The sequence below is a fragment of the Callospermophilus lateralis genome, chromosome 13 (assembly GCF_048772815.1).
Source record: "Callospermophilus lateralis isolate mCalLat2 chromosome 13, mCalLat2.hap1, whole genome shotgun sequence".
Lineage (NCBI taxonomy): Eukaryota > Metazoa > Chordata > Mammalia > Rodentia > Sciuridae > Callospermophilus > Callospermophilus lateralis.
The window spans coordinates 76,679,188-76,696,604 of NC_135317.1; the positions used below are offsets into that span (position 1 = coordinate 76,679,188).

A 17,417-nucleotide genomic window follows, 5' to 3' on the forward strand; every position below is an offset into this window, starting at 1 on the left:
TACAATTATTAAAATACTACATGTGAGTCTGGTGCAGTGGCATATACCCACAAATCCCAGTGACCCAGGAGACTGAGACAGGAGGATCCCACATTGAAGGCCAACTGGGCAACTTAGTGAGACCCTATCTCAAAATAAAAATGTGAAGAATTTGGGGTATAGCTCAGTGGTTAAGTGTCCTAGTTTCCCTGGGACAAGAGGGATTGCATGTGAATATGAAATTATAAATCATTTTGTAAAATGCCAAGTACTATTCTTCAAGATCAAGGAGAATTAGTGCATTGTCTACAAACCATTCGGGAAATTCGAAGGAATAAACCATTTAACAGGGAGACTCTTATAAATCGTTTAGAGCAATGTCTGACTCATAGCAGTAGCTGAATGAATGATCTCTCCCATAACTGATTAATTGACTCCCTTTATTCATGCATGCATTCATACACCCAGTGTTCCTGGAGTCCCCACTGAATGCCAGGCACTAGACCCGGCGATAGGAAAGAGCGGTGAATAAGACAGGCAGGAGCCCTGCCCCGAAACACTTATCAGCAATTTGAGAAACTGCCAACCTGAGGACTTCCGGTGCCCTGCCCTAACTGCTTCTACCCCGCTGACCACTCTCCAGTGTTCCTCAAGGATTATTGCTGTTGGACATTGATTTTAGTTGATGTTCAGCTCCCAAGACGCGCCCCTGGTCCCGGCATAGATCTTTCAAACACCTCCTCTCTGCCCTCTGGTGATGGGGAGTTGTAAGCGTTTTGCAGTAAACAGCTCAAAATTCATTACTCATAAATACAAAGCTTTCCGCTGCCTTCCACCACCCTGGAGATGAACTGAAGTGCCTTAATATTTAAAGAGAAATGAATTTGTAATTAGCACCTTAACGTTGTATCAGAGCCATTCCGGAGGTTTTCTATTTAAATGCAAATTGAATCTTCCCAAAGGAAAGTTGGTAAGTGATGAAAATAGATAGCAAAGGATGAGGAAGCAGGAAGGAGGAGGGAGGTGGCACTGATGTGCAGTTGTCATTTTTACCCACAGCCCCACCCTGGAGAGAGGGAGATCTGCCACCACTGAGAGGCATGAAATGGACATTTGCCCTGTCGCCGCTGTTGATTTGCTGTCTGTGACCCACACTCCCCTCACATGAGGACCAGTCTCTGAGGCTAAGAAAGCCTGAGGTGGGGCCTGGGTCCCTAAAACCTAAGCCCGGATTTCCCTATCTGTTGATGGCAATGCCCAAACCAGCAGCCATGTGAGCTGCTGGAGGTCATTTTAGAATCATGGCTTCCTGAGCTGGATGTGGTGGTGCATGCCCATAATCCCTGCAACTCACAACTCAGGAGGCTGAGGCAGGAGGATCACAAGTTCAAGGTTAGCCCAGCAATTTAGCAAGACCCTGTGTGAAAATAAAAAGGAATAAAAAGGGTCCAGGGATGTAGCTCAGGGGTAGAGCATACCTGGGTTCCCATCAGTACAAAAAAAAAAAAAAAAAAAATCATGGTAGCCTGAAAAGCATATGAGAATTGAAGTCAGGCCAAACTGGGTGTGAATCTAGGATCATCTTCTTTTGGGGGGTACTGGGGTTGAACTCAGAACTTGCTAAGCACTTGTTCTACCACTGAGCTACATCCCAGTCCCAGGATCCTCTTTTGACCTCTGTAGGAAGTAGGTGGGCTCCTGATCTCCCTCGGTGCCATGGAGCTACTAGTGCTCATTCCCCTTGAGATTGTTGGGGAGATTGTGTGATGAGCAGAGAGAAGGTGCCTGGCACACAGTAAATACTGCACAACTGTTAGTTCCCCTCCATTGTCCCCAGATCCTGCTGTGTCAACATGACACAGTATGTGTGGCACAAGTGGTCAAGAAAAGGGTGTCATCCTCTTGTTACCTAAAATAGCCAATGGTGGGAAGAAGGCATAAACATGGTCTATAAAAGGCCAGATAGTAAGTATTGCATGCTGTGTGGGCCACACCGTGCTGACTACTCTACACCAGCAGGAAGGCCACACGAAAGACACGTGAGCGAGGGAGGCTGCGTTCCTAGAGACTTTATTTATAGACACTGAGAAGTGAGTTTCACAGCATATTCACGTATCCTGACATATTTTCCCCCAGCCATTTAAAGATGGAAGGGCCATTCTAAGATGACACAGGTCATTTAAAACCAGGCAGTGGGCCAGATTGGGTCATAGAGTCATTAGCAACCTCTGTGCTAGGGCAGTACTGTGCCTGTGATTTGGAAGAACCTGTTCTGAGGAACCTTGCAGAACATGACTCCTGAGATTTAGGCTGCAGGAAAAGGATGGCACCTAACAAAAATAAAATAACTAGCCCTTTTTGGACCAGAACTCGGGAGGAACAAAGGACACAGAGGATTGCTGGTGGTGGTTCCTCCTGGGGCGCCAGCCATTAGGTCAGGGAATGAATAGGGGTCACTCTGCTCCTTACCAGGTGATACCCAGGGAAGGCCTGGTGACTCCTGGGCAATATTCAGGAAGCCACATTCTGTTGATAACAGGCTACAGACGGGTTCCTAAGGGCTCAGGCCCTGCTTCTCTTCCCTCAACCAAGGTAGCCATGCAGGTTCCTCGGGTTCCTCAAACTCAACTCCACACCTGCCAGGTCTGGGAGTGGCTGCCAATGATAAGAAGACCTTGAGACACCCCCCAACACACAGCTTGCCCTGCTTCTCACCTTTCTGGTCTCTCATCTCTTAGACCTATACAACCCTCTTGCAGCCCACCCATCACACCTCCCCTCCTCCTCTCTGTCCACAGCACAGAGGTGACGCAGGTCAGCACACCAGATGGCAACCTGGCTGCCACAGAAGACTGCCTATCTCCCATTGGAGTGGGCTTCAAAGCAGGGTGCTGGATGCTGCTACTCTCCAACCACCCACTCCCCTCAACACGACTCTGCCTTGTCCTTCTTTGGGACTCTGGGGAGGAGGGTGTGTGTGTGTGTGTGTGCATGCGTGTGTGTGTGTGTGTGTGTGTATGTGTGTGTGTTATGTGTAATGTGAAGCACTTAAGGGAAAGGAAGGTTTTTGTTCCCCAGATAAAGTAGTTTTGCTCAGAAGAAAAGAGCATACAGACCCCTCCAGGCAGACAGACAGGAGGGAGAGCTCGACCTACCTCCCTGGTGCCCATGTAGGATGATGGGCTCTTGGAAGATAGCAGAGTCTTGGGGTGAGGAACGAGATTGCCCCAAGGCCAAGGCTAGAAGAGGCAGAAGAGGGCTAGAGCCTCCAAGGATAACTGCTCTCACTTCCTGGCTCCCTAGAGGGAGTATCATCTCACACCAGTTCAACCTTCCAGGCTGAGTGTCATCTCACACCAGTTCAACCTGTGGGCCCCCATTATTTCCTTCCCAGCCCCATAAAGTTCCCAGAGAGTTGGCTGCCTACTCTCCTCCTCTTAAAGTGAGTAGCAGTGAACAAACTGAAGCCCAATATATGGTGCACACAGGTGAGCAATGCCCATCTAGAAATAAGAGGCATCTCCAGCAAGTGGCCTCTGTGTCTTCTGAGTGGACACACCAGCCTTGTAACCCGAGTTTTGTTCCCCAAATAAAGTAGTTTTGCTCAGAAGATGAACCCCAGTGAGAGGTGAGCAGGACAGGCTTTTGGTTAGGCTTTGATTCCAAAACAGGCCTGATCTGGGCTCGCATAGTTGAGCTCCATGGAGCTGGGCTGTGGGTTTGTGGCCCCTCTCACTCTGAGACTGCCCCCTCCTCCGGTATGCACAGTACACACACACACACACACACACACACACACACACACACACACCATCCATGACAGGCAGACTGGCCCATCTGCCAATCAATCTTCCTTGCTGATTTCCCTGCCGGAAGCAGCAGAGTTGGTGTGTAAATCATTCAGGGCCCTCTTTCAGCTCTGCCAGACACAGAGCTCTTTTTAATTAAGAAGAATGGAGGACATTGCTGGCTCTGGAAATGGCAATATTAACAGCATTTAAAGAGCTATGTTTGAGTGGGCCGTCCCGCCCCCAGCCATCCTGCCTGCAGCCTCTGCTGCTCTGCAGAGCTGCCTGGATCCCAGGGAAGCCTCTGCTGCTCTCCCGAGCTAGAAGGGAGAAGGATAAGGCCCCCTAGTGGCCCCAGGGCCCAGTCAGGCCCTTGCCTGATGAGCTGGGACAAATGGGCACATTTTCCTTCTAAGAGAAAAGGCTAGATTGCCATGTGATTTGAGTCCTTGAGTCCTCTGCCTACTGTGCCAACCGCTGTGGGAGACAAGAGGCACCCCGGAAATGTCAAATCCCAACAGGAAGCATGATTAGACTTCCAGATGGGTACCGAAGGTCTAATGCAGGCAGCCCGTTAACCACGGCTGCAGCTACCACAAGACTCCCCTTATCCTGGGCTTTCTGGAGGGAAATGTGTATAGTGGCAGCACCAGGACCAGGGGAAAGCCCCTGGCCAAGCCCCCTCTAGTGACTGCACCCTGGGTAGCTGTCAATGCTTATGAGAACACGTGAGGTCAAGTCAGTGTGAATTCTTAGTTCCTAGAAGAATGTGAAGATGTCCATTCTAGAATCTTCTGCTTTGTGACTGTGGCCAGACAGTTCTGTCTCTGGGAGTAAACATGGGATGCTGATCCTAGGAGACACCCCCAGCTGCTCTCTTCATCAAGTTCCTTCCAACACTGCAGATACTGAACGAATAGGACACGCCCAGGTTGACACTGCTGGGTTATGACAAACATGGGCTAGAGCAGAGGTCTCCTGACTCTCGGCCCTGTGTCCATCCTCATTCTAGTATCTCGCAGAGGTGACAGTAAAGGAAGTGATGCCATGGCCTCCCACCTCACTTCACACTGTTTTTTAAGTTTCTGACGCAGCTGATCAGGAAATTCTTCCTGGTTTCTAACCTGGTCTCCAAGCTTTGTATGAGCCAGGTTTTCTCTATAATTTTCTCATGAAGTACAGGGAAGAAGCCGAGGTCTTTCAGAGAGTCCCCTTCCCACTGTCAATTTTATTGTGTGCACTAAGTAGCCAGAGTGTGCAGCTTTCCAACCCTTTGTTTCCCAAATTGGGCAGCTTCTGAGTCTGAAAACCAAGGGGACCCCTTTCCCCACCCCATCACCCCTTACCTCAATCCCGTTTCACCTAAATCAGTGAGCAATAGGCCATTGCTCACAGATAGAGACAGTTCTTAACTGAAACCCATTAAGTCCCCCTATGATACAATACCTGTGCACAGGCAGGGAAGGAGCAGAGAAGGTTCTTGAAGGAATGTGCTAACTCAACTCTCTAATAAAGGCTGCTGGTCAGGAGGGGGAGCCCTAATAGCACAGCCATTCTGCTGGATTCCACCCCTGGGGCAGCTGTCCCACCAGAACAGCTTATGCAGATGCAGATTATGGCTCTGACCTGCAGCTGTGCCACACCATCTCCCATCAAGTGCCCTTGAACCCTAAATCCTTTTTCTGGGCTGATGTTTGTTCTGGGCAAGAGAAGCCCATAAGGAGGCTTGTCCAGGCTTGAGGGGAGGAACCACCCCGTCCCCTGGACAGCTCCAGGGCTCCCTGGATCCTAATTGGAGTCGTCATCTTTCTTCCCATCCCTGCATACATCCAGGCTTTTGATTAGGAATGAGGTAATTATCCAGATGTTCTGTACATCAGACTACCAGTTAGGCTGCAGTGGAAGAGATCTCAGTTAGCAGGAGGGAACATATCCTGGGAAGGCTGCCTAATTTGTAAAATTGGCTCCTACTCCTTAGAGCACACTGGCTCCAACAGGCAGCAAGTTGGAGGTACAGAAACTTGCCATCCCAAGGGGAAGAAAGAAAACCAACCTTTTAGGAGTACCTAGGATGTGCCCAGGAGCTCTGCAGGGCATTGCCTTCCTCCCACTCTGCAGAAAGAAGATTTTTTTTTTTTTTTTTTCCTTCTTGCAGACTAGGAAACTGACTCAGGGACAGAAGTAAGTAACTTGTTCATGGTCACAGAAGGGGCAAAGCCAGGATTTAGACTGAGTCTAATTCCAAAGTCCACACAATTTCCCATTACCTTATAATATGCAGGGCACTGCAGAAAACAACCATAGAGAAGGTGGTTTTGGCTTGGATACTTACCACAGTGTCCCTCTAGCCAGCATGGCCCCTTGCAGGGGCACTCAGGAGGTGCTTACTGACAAGGGTCAGGCCTATTTCTAGGGAGGGAGAAGGAGATTCTGTGGTAACTAATACTTAACTCCTCTTTTTCCCATCCTCTCCAATGTGTCCTCTTCTTGACCCTCCAAACCCACCCACAGATGCTCCATCAGTAGGCTGCAGGGAGAAGCTGCCTCTGTGTTTTCCGCACTCCAGTTTCCCCATAACCTACTCAGGACTCATGAAGACAGGATCCTGCTGAATACCTAACAGCTGCTCCATAGACACTGAGTAAAGATTCATTTTATTGTATGTAAATCAGACCTCAACAAATTCAAGATATGGCTAAAAAAAAAAAAAAAAAACTGTGACTTTTTCTGGAGCTGAGCATGTCCAAGTTGGATTGATGCATCAATATCACAGTAATAAGCAGGGCTTGCTTGCACACACCTGTACTCCAAGTGACTTGGGAGGCTGAGGCAGGAGGATCATGAATTAAAAGCCAGTCTCAACAACTTAGCAAGGCCCTAAGCAACTTAGAGACTCTGTCTCAAAATTAAAAAATGAAAAAAAAAAAAAAGGGCTGGGGATGTGGCTCGGTTGTTAAGTGGTACCAAAAATAAATAAACAAATATATATGTGTGTGTATGTGTACATATATATACATATATGCATATTCCATTGATCCCAAGGATTCTCTACCACTGAGCTACATCCCCAGCCCCCTTTTAAATTACTTTTTTAAAGACAGGATCTCACTAAGCTGCTGAGGCTGACGTTGAACTTGTAATCATCCTGCCTCAGCCTCTCTGAGCAGCTGGGATTATAGGTGTGCCACCATACCCAATTCCAAAGTCCCTAATCTTTAGGGACTTTTTTGATCTTTCTTTTCCTATGTAGCCCCTCTTTCCTTCCTCACCCTCTTCCCCTCCCACCACAGTAAAAAGTCCAACACTTTCCTTGTTTGTTTTTGGTGTTTTGTTTTAGGGCTCATGTACGCTAAGCACACATTCTACCACTCAGCTACGGTTCCAGCCCCATCAAACATTTTTTGGGGGGGCCTGAGGGGAGACTGGGCATTGAATCTAGGGGTACTTAACCACTGAGCTATATCCCAGTCCTCCTTTCTTTTTTAAAATATTTTTTAGTTATACATGAACACAATATCTTTATTTTGTTCATTTTTTATGTGGTGCTGGGGATCGAACCCAGTGCCTCACATGTGCGAGGCAAGCATTCTGCCACTGAACCACAACCCCTACCCCCCTTTCTTTTTAAATTTTTTATATTGAGACAGGACCTCACTAAGTTGCTGAGGCTGGCTTTGAACTTGCAATCCTCCTGCCTCAGCCTCCCGAGTCTCCGGGATTACAGGTGTACACCACCACACCCAGCCCCATCAAACACTTTTCAAGAAACAAGAGAAACCCAGGCCTGGTACTACACAAGATCTTAGAGCAAGAAGGATGCATATTTGGATGAGGAAGAACTTCCTAATTGGGAAGGTGGTTATACACTGGAATGGGATGGTGAGAGAGCAAAGGGACCACTGATCTCCCCTTCTGCTTAGCACTCCTGAAGGCCACAGCTTGGTTCACTCAGCCCAGGCATGGAAACTGCAGGTGACTCAGGGAATCTTAAGTGGTGGTTGCTAGGTTACAAGCTTCTTTAATGTGCACTCAATGTAAGTACTAAAGGATGTCACCTGGCTAGGAGGAAGAGCCATGGGGGAAGTGTTGGGGGAGGTGGAAACAAGCCAAGACTTCCAGAATAGACAATTAGGCCGTGGCCTAGAAGTCTCCCTGTCCTTAGTACTTTTCCAAAGGCCCAAGTCTCTAGACCCCATGGTCTGTGTAGTGGGCAGTGCCTGTAGGATATGAACATTAGTCGAGAATGGGAACCTGTCCAGGGGCTGATCTGGGTGCTTCCCTAGCTGTGTGACCCAGCACAGACAGTACAGTACAGGCAGTGGCTAGAATCCCCTTGGGGGTCTGGGCTCCTTCCTTCTCTGCAGTTGGACAAAAGTCCAGGAGCCAGATGAGAGTGGAAAAACCATTTTCCTTTAATAATAATGCACAATTTTTTTTTCATTTGTGGTTTAACTGTGATAAAGTGGACAGGCACTGGATTTGAATTTACAACCTAGCCCACCCCGAATGATTTGCATTGTCATAATAAGCCACTTCACTAAGTCTCAGAGTCCTCATCTGTAAAGTGTGGATACTGAAATCTGCTCTAGTAGCCTCTCCCAGGGTTGTTTCAAGATTGTGAGAAAGTAGATGGGTGATGGCTTAGCTTATCTCTTTGAGTGACATAAACATAAAGTATGGAAGTCTGTATATCTACTTGTTAATCTGTTCCAGCTGTATGGAGGTACAAGAAGCCTGGCCTCACTACTTGTGCAGAAGGCTCAGCGGACCAGCAAGGCTGAACACAGACCCCCAAAAAAGCCCCTTTGAGAAGGACCTGTGGCTTTCAGCCTTCCTGGTCACCCCAGGCTGATTTTGTAAAGAATGGTCAGGTTGAGGTAAGGGGCTTGTTCCCTATTCCTTTGGGTAGACTAGACAAGGGAGGAAGGAAATATTTGATGATTCCTAGAAAACTTCATTAATTCAGAAGGTATAAATTCTTCATTTAATTTTTAGGTGTAGTTGGTCACAATGCCTTTATTTTATTTATTTTTATGTGGTGCTGAGGATCAAATCCAGGGCCTTGCACATGCTAGGCAAGTGCTCTACTGCTGAGCTACAACCCCAGCCCAGAAGGTATACATTCTTATTGAACAGAAAAAACAGAACACAATCTTCTTCTGGAGAAGGTCTAAGGGTGTTCATTTTATTAAGTATGAGAATTTAAATTTTAAAAATAGTGGAATTGTTAAGACCTCAAAATACTAAGATGGATGTGTTGATATTTTCATTTCAAGAAGTCATAGAAACAGTAGTGATATTAAAAGAAATTTACTAGGTAGGCCCTTTGATGTGAACACTTCCTAAATGTTGTCTCATTTAATCTTCACAAAAACCTGCAAGGATACAGCCATACAATGAAATGCTACAAAGAAACAGAAGAGAATGAACTATATTGATGCATTCAACAACTGGCATGGATCTCCAGGGAGTTACATACGTAATGGTACATATGTCCCGTTCTATTTGTATAATATTCTTGAAATGACAAGTTTATGGAAATGGAGAGCAGATTTCTTTCTAGTTACCAGGGACTGGGGAAGTGGGAGGCAAGTAAGTCTGGCATAAAATGATGATATGAGGGATCCTTTTGGTGATGGAAATATTCTGTACCTTCACTGGTCAATTTCAATCGCCTGGTTGTGGTAATGTCATACTATGGTGTTTTGAGTTTCAATTGAGGGAAACTGGGTAAAGAGTCTTTTTTCTAACAACCAAATGTGAAAGTATAATTATTTCAAAATAAAAAGTGTAACTGAGAATATATGTAAGAAAACCAAGACTCAGAGCAGTTCAAAACTTTCAGAGCCAGGATTCAATCCCAGGTCCATCAGGCTCCCAAGCCTGGGTGTTTGGAAATACAGCTGTACTGGAGGTAACCGTCCACTGTGTAATGGGCACCTTTATGGCTGGAGACCATAGTCCTGAAAAGTCTATTTGAGAGGTTTGAAAGGATTATCTGTACAGCTCTGTGGGTTTTTTCCAAGGACCAAGATATGATAATCAGGTTTCCCCTTTCTGTGGTGTGGGTGTGTCCCAGTGCTATATGAGAGAAAGACAGAAAGGGACCTCCAGTGTATGTGCCTATGTTGGTGTCTCTGGTACTGTGTCCCCATATCTGTGCATTTGTCAGTTGCTCTGTAGATCGTGGATGTGTCCATTTCGGAGAAGGCAATGCGTAGTTATGTATATGCGTGCAGGTTGTGTTCAGATGTACCTGTGTTAGATCTCTGTGTCACTCCCACGTAATTTGTTTCCATGAGGTTAAACCATATGCTAATACCTCCCCCAAAGCAAAGCCAGCCTGTCACGAACTGGGTCTGTGTACTGTAGACAAACTGGGTAATTGGACTCTCCGCCTCCTCATCCAAAACAAACACTCGCAAATGCGCGCCCCCTCGCTGGAGGGAGTCTGGTCCTGTCATCTTGGTACTTGGCTCTAGCCGCCCCTCCCGGCCCCCCCCCCCGCCGCCCCCCCCCCCCCCCCCCCCCGCTTCCCTTGGCCCTGTAGACAAGGTGAGCGCCTCGGGCCGCCAGGGCCCTTCCCTCCTGCGCCGCCCGGCGCAGGCTGGGCTTATGTAAAGAGGCCGGGGCTCGCTCCGCCGCTGCGCGCGATTCCTGCACAGGTGTGGCGGCTGTTGAAGCTGTGAGCGGAGCGGGCTCGCCGGCCTCCTCCCCGCCCGCAGCTCCGCTGCTCCTTCCTGCAGCTCATTTGTTCTCATCTGCGTGTGCGACAGCGGCGTGCGGACTGGGGAAGGACAGAGCGCCCTCTCCCCCATTCCCCGCGCCGCCGGGCTGGGGCTCCGGGCGCCCGGGGGATGCACTGTCTACTCGCCGCCGCGCTGCTCCGGCCTGGCAGTGTAAGTGGCGCGGGGGTGTGAGCACCGAGATGGCCGGGCGGGAGGCGTCTACGCTGACGGATGTCACTCCTTCCTTCCCGGGGGTGGTCCAGCGCCGGGAACCCTTGAGAGCCCCGGAACCTGCGCGCGCTCAGGCGGATTCCCAGACGCGCGGGGACGGGGGCAGGGGGACAAAGCAGGGTGGGGCGGGGTGCCACTGTGTCTCCCTTGAAAGTTGGCGAGAAGCTGTGGAGGTCGCCCGTGCGCCGGCCAGCCGCAAGGGCGTGTGGCCCCAGCTGCCCTTGATTTGCCCGACTCCTCCCGCAGGACCAGGCTTGGACGCCACCGGACCGCTGAGAATTGAGGGACGGTGAGGTGCTGACCCGCGTCGGGCTGGAGCAAGCCAGCGAGATGGAGGCGGCAAGAGGGGACAGGCAAGAGGGACCAGGCGCGGAATAGTCCGCAAATCCCGGGCTTGAACTTCCTTTAGCGCTGCGCTGGGACGGGGCGGGCAGGGTCCCCGGGGCTGCTATGGAGGTGCCTAATGTCAAGGACTTTCAGTGGAAGCGCCTGGCGCCACTTCCTAGCCGCCGGGTCTACTGCTCCCTGCTGGAGACCGGGGGACAAGTCTATGCCATCGGGGGATGTGATGACAATGGTGTCCCTATGGACTGCTTTGAGGTCTACTCCCCTGAGGCCGACCAGTGGACCGCCCTGCCCCCTCTGCCCACAGCCCGGGCAGGGGTGGCAGTCATCGCCCTGGGGAAGCGGATCATGGTGATCGGGGGTGTGGGCACCAATCAGCTGCCCCTGAAGGTCGTGGAGATGTACAATATTGATGAGGGCAAGTGGAAGAAGAGGAGCATGCTGCGCGAGGCTGCCATGGGCATTTCTGTCACAGCAAAAGGCAAGTGAGGCCAGGGCTGAGGGTGGGTGGATTGAAGAGAGTAGGGGGCCTGGGGAAATGGAGAGAAACCAACACTGATTTGGGAATTCACGATCCCATTCCTGATTCCACTTCACGTTATTGATCCTCACAGTGGACGCTAAAATAGGAGATCCACTGCCCTTATTTACAAATGGGAAAAATGAGGCTCAGCAAGTGTCTAGGAATTCCAACTGATGGCAGAAGTCCACTTTGGCAGCTTCCTCCCAACAAGCGGGACAGGCCTCTGCCAGAGGGGAGAGTCAAAGTGTAGTCCGAGGGGTTAGGTGCATTGTCTCCGCAGACATTCAGCTAAATTACCATCCCTCCCACTGGCCACACTCCTTGCCCTGAAACCTGCCCTACCTGTCACTACCTCTAAATTTCTATTTGGGGTGCTGAGGATGTTCACTCCGTCCTTGCACCATCACCAAAGCCCCACTAGGGGCCCTTGGGACTGATTCAAGGATTTTTTCCTCCCCTTCCCTTCTGTCTCCCAGTCTCAGCAATGCCAAGTAGAGACCAGAATGTCCCCGAGGGTTGTGTTCTCCAAGTTCACCAAGTTTTCAAGCATGCACATGCTGACTATATGGTTCTAAGATTCTCATTTCACTTTCTCAAAGTCCCTTGTTTTGTTCCTTTTAGGCCTACTACAGCTCAGAGCATGGGGTGGGAGCAGAGTCCAAAAGCTCTTTTGCTAAAACACAGAGTTTTAGAAGAAATGGTCAAATAGGAGTTAGGAGATTCCAAATTCATACACACGTGCGTAGGCACCATAGGCATGCAGAGAGATGTGAAAATCCACCCCCCACCACCAGGCACTACCCCTGCCTCCCTTGCTTAACCCACCCCGCCTGCCTGTGAGGCCCACCATAGGTCAGAAACCACTATTTCCTTAAAACCTGCCCAGTCCCTGGCACAGTCGTAGGCCTCAGGATGGAAGGAAAGAGACAGAAGATCTGGTCCCTGCCTTCAGAAGCTGAGGTCTGACCCACTGAAGGTACCAGGGTATAGCTCTAGCCCAGAGTCCCCTAGGATGGGATAGCTAGTGGGGTTTCTATGACATCCCAGTAAAGATAATGGAAGATACCGAGGTCCATGGGGGACCCAAAGGGGGGAAAGAGTACCCTCCATTCCCTGTCCTCAATAAACTGCTGAAAGGTTAAGAAATAACATTTACCACTGAAGTTTTATCCACTTTGATCCTCACAACCTGTCCAAGGAGGTAAGTGCTATTTTTATCCTTAGTTGCTTATTTATTTTTACTGTGCTAGGGATCAAACCCAGGACTTTATGTATGCTAGGTAAGCATCTACCACTGAGTTACATCCTCAGATCTTCATCCTCATTTTAGAGAGGAGCAGTGTGAGGTCCAGAAAGGTTAAGTCACTGGCCCAAGTTTACACAGCTGGTAGGTGATGTCATGTCTCTGGCATTGAATGGATTCAGCAGTTAAGAAGCATTTACATGCATGGGTGTCAGGCACTGTAATAGATTCTGGGACTACAGATTAACAGATTCTCAAGGACCTACAGTCTATTGGAAGAACAAAGATCCAAAGATGATTTCAGTGATATATGGCAAGGAGGGTGATGGAGGCACTAAGTGGTGCCCTCAGCCCAGCCTTGCAATTCAAGAGACCCAGGTGAATCTGAAAGGAGGAGCCAGAATTGAAAACAGAATGGTGGGAGTATGGAATGAATAGGAGGATTCCCAAGAGGAGGAGTTTCAGGTAAGAGGGGAGAGGTGGAGCATGCAATAGGTTAGTTATTCCTTATCAGGCCCCATTTCCCAAGCTCAGGTTAGGGCTAGGTGGAGATTATAAATTATGAGATATATGTGTATGTGTGTGTATATATATCTCCACCAGATATATATGTATCCCTAACCCCATATATATGTCTGGTCGGGGGCTCTTGGTGGGCCTTGGGATGTGGGCTGTCTCCCTAACAGACCCAGGAGGTACTGAGTGAAGCCCAGTACCATTTGTGAATCCCAAGAAAACACAAATGCCTTATCCGTCTGTGGTGCAGTCTTTCAGGGAGGTCCCTGAAAGGTCACCTATAGCCAAGAGCAGTGGAGAGAGGGAGGGGACTCCTTCTCAGAACGCCCAGATCCTTGCCAGGAGGTTTCTTAAAGAGGCCAAGTCCCTCTCCTCAAGTGTCACCCTCATTCAGTTCTGGCCCTGTCCCCTCTCATTCAGTTCTGGCCCTGTCCCATTAATGCAGGGTGCCTCCTGGATCCCCTGGCATCCTCAATTGGCGAAGAAGGATGGCATTCGTGCATAAGGTTGGCAAAGAAAGCAAAAACGAGACAGTCCAGTGTCCCATAAGGCCAGTGACAGTGGGGCTACCCTTGTTTCTAAAGGCCCTGCTCTTTCTAGAGAGTTCCAGGTAGGGGTGCCTTGAGCACAGACTGCAGCTGGAGGGCATAAGAAGAATTCCCCTTCCCTTTGGCTTCCCCTCTGGTTGCCCAAGAAGGAAGGCAGCAGAGGGCCAAGACCTGTAAAGTGCTGTAGACCTCACCGCAGTCTCTCTGTGGAAGACCTAGAGTTTGGAGCTTAGCCAAGGGCTGGGCACCAAGAAGGGCTAAGGCATGCAGTCCCACTTTGGCTTCAGGAAAACCCAGGCTCAGCTGTGACAGGGACTTTGAATGGTGCCATCAACCACAATGACAGATGTGGTTCACTCTGGCAGAGCAGTGGTTGGAAACAGCCTGGCTCTGTCTCCTGGTGCCCGTGAGCTAAGCCAGAAGCGTGTGTGACCTTTCTTCTTAGATTACCGAGTGTACGCAGCAGGCGGGATGGGCCTGGACCTCCGTCCACACAACCACCTCCAGCACTATGACATGCTCAAGGATATGTGGGTGTCACTCGCACCCATGCCTACCCCGAGATATGCTGCCACCTCCTTCCTCCGAGGCTCCAAGATCTACGTGCTGGGTAAGGATGGGTCATCTCCCTTGGGTTGGTTCTCCAGGGAAACTGTGCCCATGGGCTGAGCAGCTCCTTGGCACTGGGTGTGTGGGGGGTGGTAATCATGTTGCCCCAGGCCTTAGCTAGCCTCTTGGATGAATGGGTGACAGTCAGAAGAAGACCCCAGCCCCTGTCCTCAGGGACTACTCTTCTGCCCACCCCCATCTACCACCCCATATGGCCTCCAGGGGGACGACAGTCCAAGTATGCGGTCAATGCCTTCGAGGTCTTCGACATCGAGACTCGCTCCTGGACCAAGTTCCCCAACATTCCCTGTAAGCGGGCTTTCTCCAGCTTTGTGACTCTGGACAGTCACTTGTACAGCCTGGGAGGCCTTCGGCAGGGTCGGCTCTATCGGCAGCCCAAGTTCCTGCGGACAATGGATGTGTTTGACATGGAACAGGGTGAGCTGGGCGCCAGCCTGCTCCTTGCTCTTGCAGGACTCTGGCTGCTTTCCTCTCTTCCAACTGACCCCTACTGCCCACATCCCACCCTTCTTTCCAGGTCACTTACCCAGCTGGGTGAGCCCTTAATGCAGCACCCAGCACCCAGCCCTTTCCCAATGCCCAGCCCTTACCCAGAACCACTAATGGCTACTCTTGGGGTCAGATTCTTTGATCTGTGCAGGGCTCCCTTTTGCCTGGTTGGTTGTTTTCATCAAAGCCTATTCTACTTGTTATTTCTTCTTTGAACATTATCCATGCAGGACCAGGCCAGGGAGGGATTTCACCTACATTTTGGGCACCAGGGATTGAACTCAGGGGCACTCAACCACTGAGCCACACCCTCAGCCCAATTTTGTATTTTATTTAGAGACAGGGTCTCACTGAGTTGCTTAGCACTTCGCTTTTCGTGAGGCTGGCTTTGAACTCAGGATCCTCCTACCTCAGCCTCCTGAGCTGCTGGGATTACAGATGTGCACCACTGTGTCTGGCTGGATCTCACCTATTTTTAACTGATTGAGAAACAGGGGTCCCAATGCTCACCACCTTTATCAGCCTCCTCTCCAGCATAAAGCCCTGGGAAAACTGAAGTAGAGCAGAGGATTCATGGTGGGGATCGTGGTCCCTTAGTTTGCAGCAAGATCAGGAGAGGGCAGAGGTCTCAGAAGATGTCATTTCAAACAGCAAGGGGTGCCATGCACACCCTGAGTATAAGGGTAATGGAAGGGACTCACTGCCCAGGGTAAGAGCCATTTGGGATTTCTCTGTATTTGGTCAGCATCTAATTCCCTCTCTCTATCCTGCCTCTAGGGGGATGGCTGAAGATGGAACGGTCATTCTTTCTTAAGAAACGACGGGCAGACTTCGTGGCTGGTTCTCTGAGTGGACGGGTCATAGTGGCTGGGGGACTTGGTAAGAATGGAGTTCTAGGATGGAAGGCCTGTGGTTCTGGTACTCCTGGATCCTTGGCACTTTGCATAAGTAGCAAAGGGTCTGGCCCTCGCACTCTACCCGGCCACCGCTTTATTCTAAATAATTCAAAACACTCCCTGCCTCCTGGCCTAGACTTTACTGATCAATGTGGTCATTCTGCCTTGCACCAAGGAAACAGGCCCAGAGAGTATAAGGAACACACTGATAACTATGTAACCCAGGCTTGCTGAAGCACAAATCCCTGGGGCCCTATCTGGGAATGACTAGAAACAAAGTTGGGAGGGAATCAGCCTTCATCCTTCTCCGGACTAGCACCAGGTATTCAAGGCATTCCTGGAATACCCAGCTCTATCGAAAAAGACGAGATAGAGCTCCATTAGGAAAGAATCCAATCAAATAAATTCTTCTAATGAATTGTGAATTTGGTGTGTTTCCCCTCCCAGAGATTATTGATATTTTGAAGGAGGGACTCCAAGAGGAGAAAGTCCAGTGTCATTGAGGCAGAGAGACACAGGCAGGGTGGTTCCAGGTACCCCACGTTTACTTGGTGTGGACATACTCACTTTTTACTCACGCATGAAAGACAGTATAAGCTCGGCCATGGGGTAGCTTTTTAAGTGAAAAGCAGGAGGGAGTCAGTAGTGCTCTAGAAACTTCTGATAAAAACCAGAGTTTGGAGGACTGGGGATATAGCTCAGTTGGTAGAGTGCTTGCTGTGCATGCACAAGGCCCTGGGTTCAATCCCCAGCACCAAAAAAAAAAAAAAAAAAAAATGAAAAGAAAGAAAGTTTATCCTTAAAGACCTAAAAACATAGGGAGAGGGTAGGAAGGGTAAAGAGGGCTCCTGACTGGAGCTGCTGGCCCAGGACAGGGAAAAGGGAAGCATCCCATAGCCAGAAAAGCTGAAGTTGCTTGGCTTTTGCTTGTGGGTTCCCAAGGGAGGGAAGAAGAGGCGAGTAACCGCAGGGCACGGACTCTTGGCAGCCAGACTCTTTTGTAAGATCTGATTCCCTTGGTGTTTTCAGGAAACCAACCCACTGTCCTGGAGACCGCAGAAGCATTCCACCCAGGGAAGAACAAGTGGGAGGTCCTCCCTCCCATGCCCATGCCCCGCTGTGCCTGCTCCAGCATCACCATCAAGAATTGCCTCCTGGCTGTAGGGGGTGTCAACCAGGGTCTGAGTGACGCAGTGGAAGCCCTGTGTGTCTCTGACTCCTAGCTGTCCTGGGCCCAACAGCTTTGCCCTGGATTGTATCACTCCACTGTCTACACAAGGAAAGGTCTTGTCAGAGCAGTTTGGGCTACTTCCCAGGATGCCAGCTATTGTCCTTTCCCCAGCTCTGGACTAGTTTTGAGGGTCTCTTGGGATAAAAGATGGAGAAGGATAGGGAGGGTCTCAACCTTTTTTTTTTTTTTTTGGACAGGAATTGAACTCAGGGGCACTTACCCACTGAGACAAATCTCCAGTCCCTTTTTATGTTTATTTTGAGACAGGGT

The 17,417-nt window shown here is 49.7% G+C and overlaps 1 protein-coding gene across 2 annotated transcripts; it reads left to right on the forward strand.

Moving 5' to 3' along the window:
• Window positions 1–11,090: 11,090 nt before the first annotated feature.
• Window positions 11,091–17,139, forward strand: Klhdc8a (kelch domain containing 8A). 2 transcript variants are annotated; one of them, XM_076832007.1, is made up of 5 exons: window positions 11,091–11,552; window positions 14,347–14,511; window positions 14,733–14,948; window positions 15,798–15,899; window positions 16,946–17,139. In XM_076832007.1, the coding sequence occupies exons 1-5, from the start codon at window positions 11,177–11,179 to the stop codon at window positions 17,137–17,139; spliced, it is 1,053 nt and encodes a 350-aa protein (XP_076688122.1). In that variant the 5' UTR covers window positions 11,091–11,176. The 2 variants fall into 2 exon arrangements, with proteins under 2 accessions (XP_076688122.1, XP_076688123.1); XM_076832008.1 differs by lacking the exon at window positions 14,733–14,948.
• The last annotated feature ends 278 nt before the right edge of the window (window positions 17,140–17,417 follow it).

Excerpts from the sequence above, each read along its gene's own strand:
- Klhdc8a (XM_076832007.1), top strand. The coding sequence starts at position 11,177 with ATGGAGGTGCCTAATGTCAAGGACTTTCAGTGGAAGCGCCTGGCGCCA. Across the intron at positions 11,553-14,346 it reads CATTTCTGTCACAGCAAAAG|ATTACCGAGTGTACGCAGCA; the intron begins GCAAGTGAGGCC and ends CTTTCTTCTTAG. Across the intron at positions 14,949-15,797 it reads TGTGTTTGACATGGAACAGG|GGGGATGGCTGAAGATGGAA; the intron begins GTGAGCTGGGCG and ends TCCTGCCTCTAG.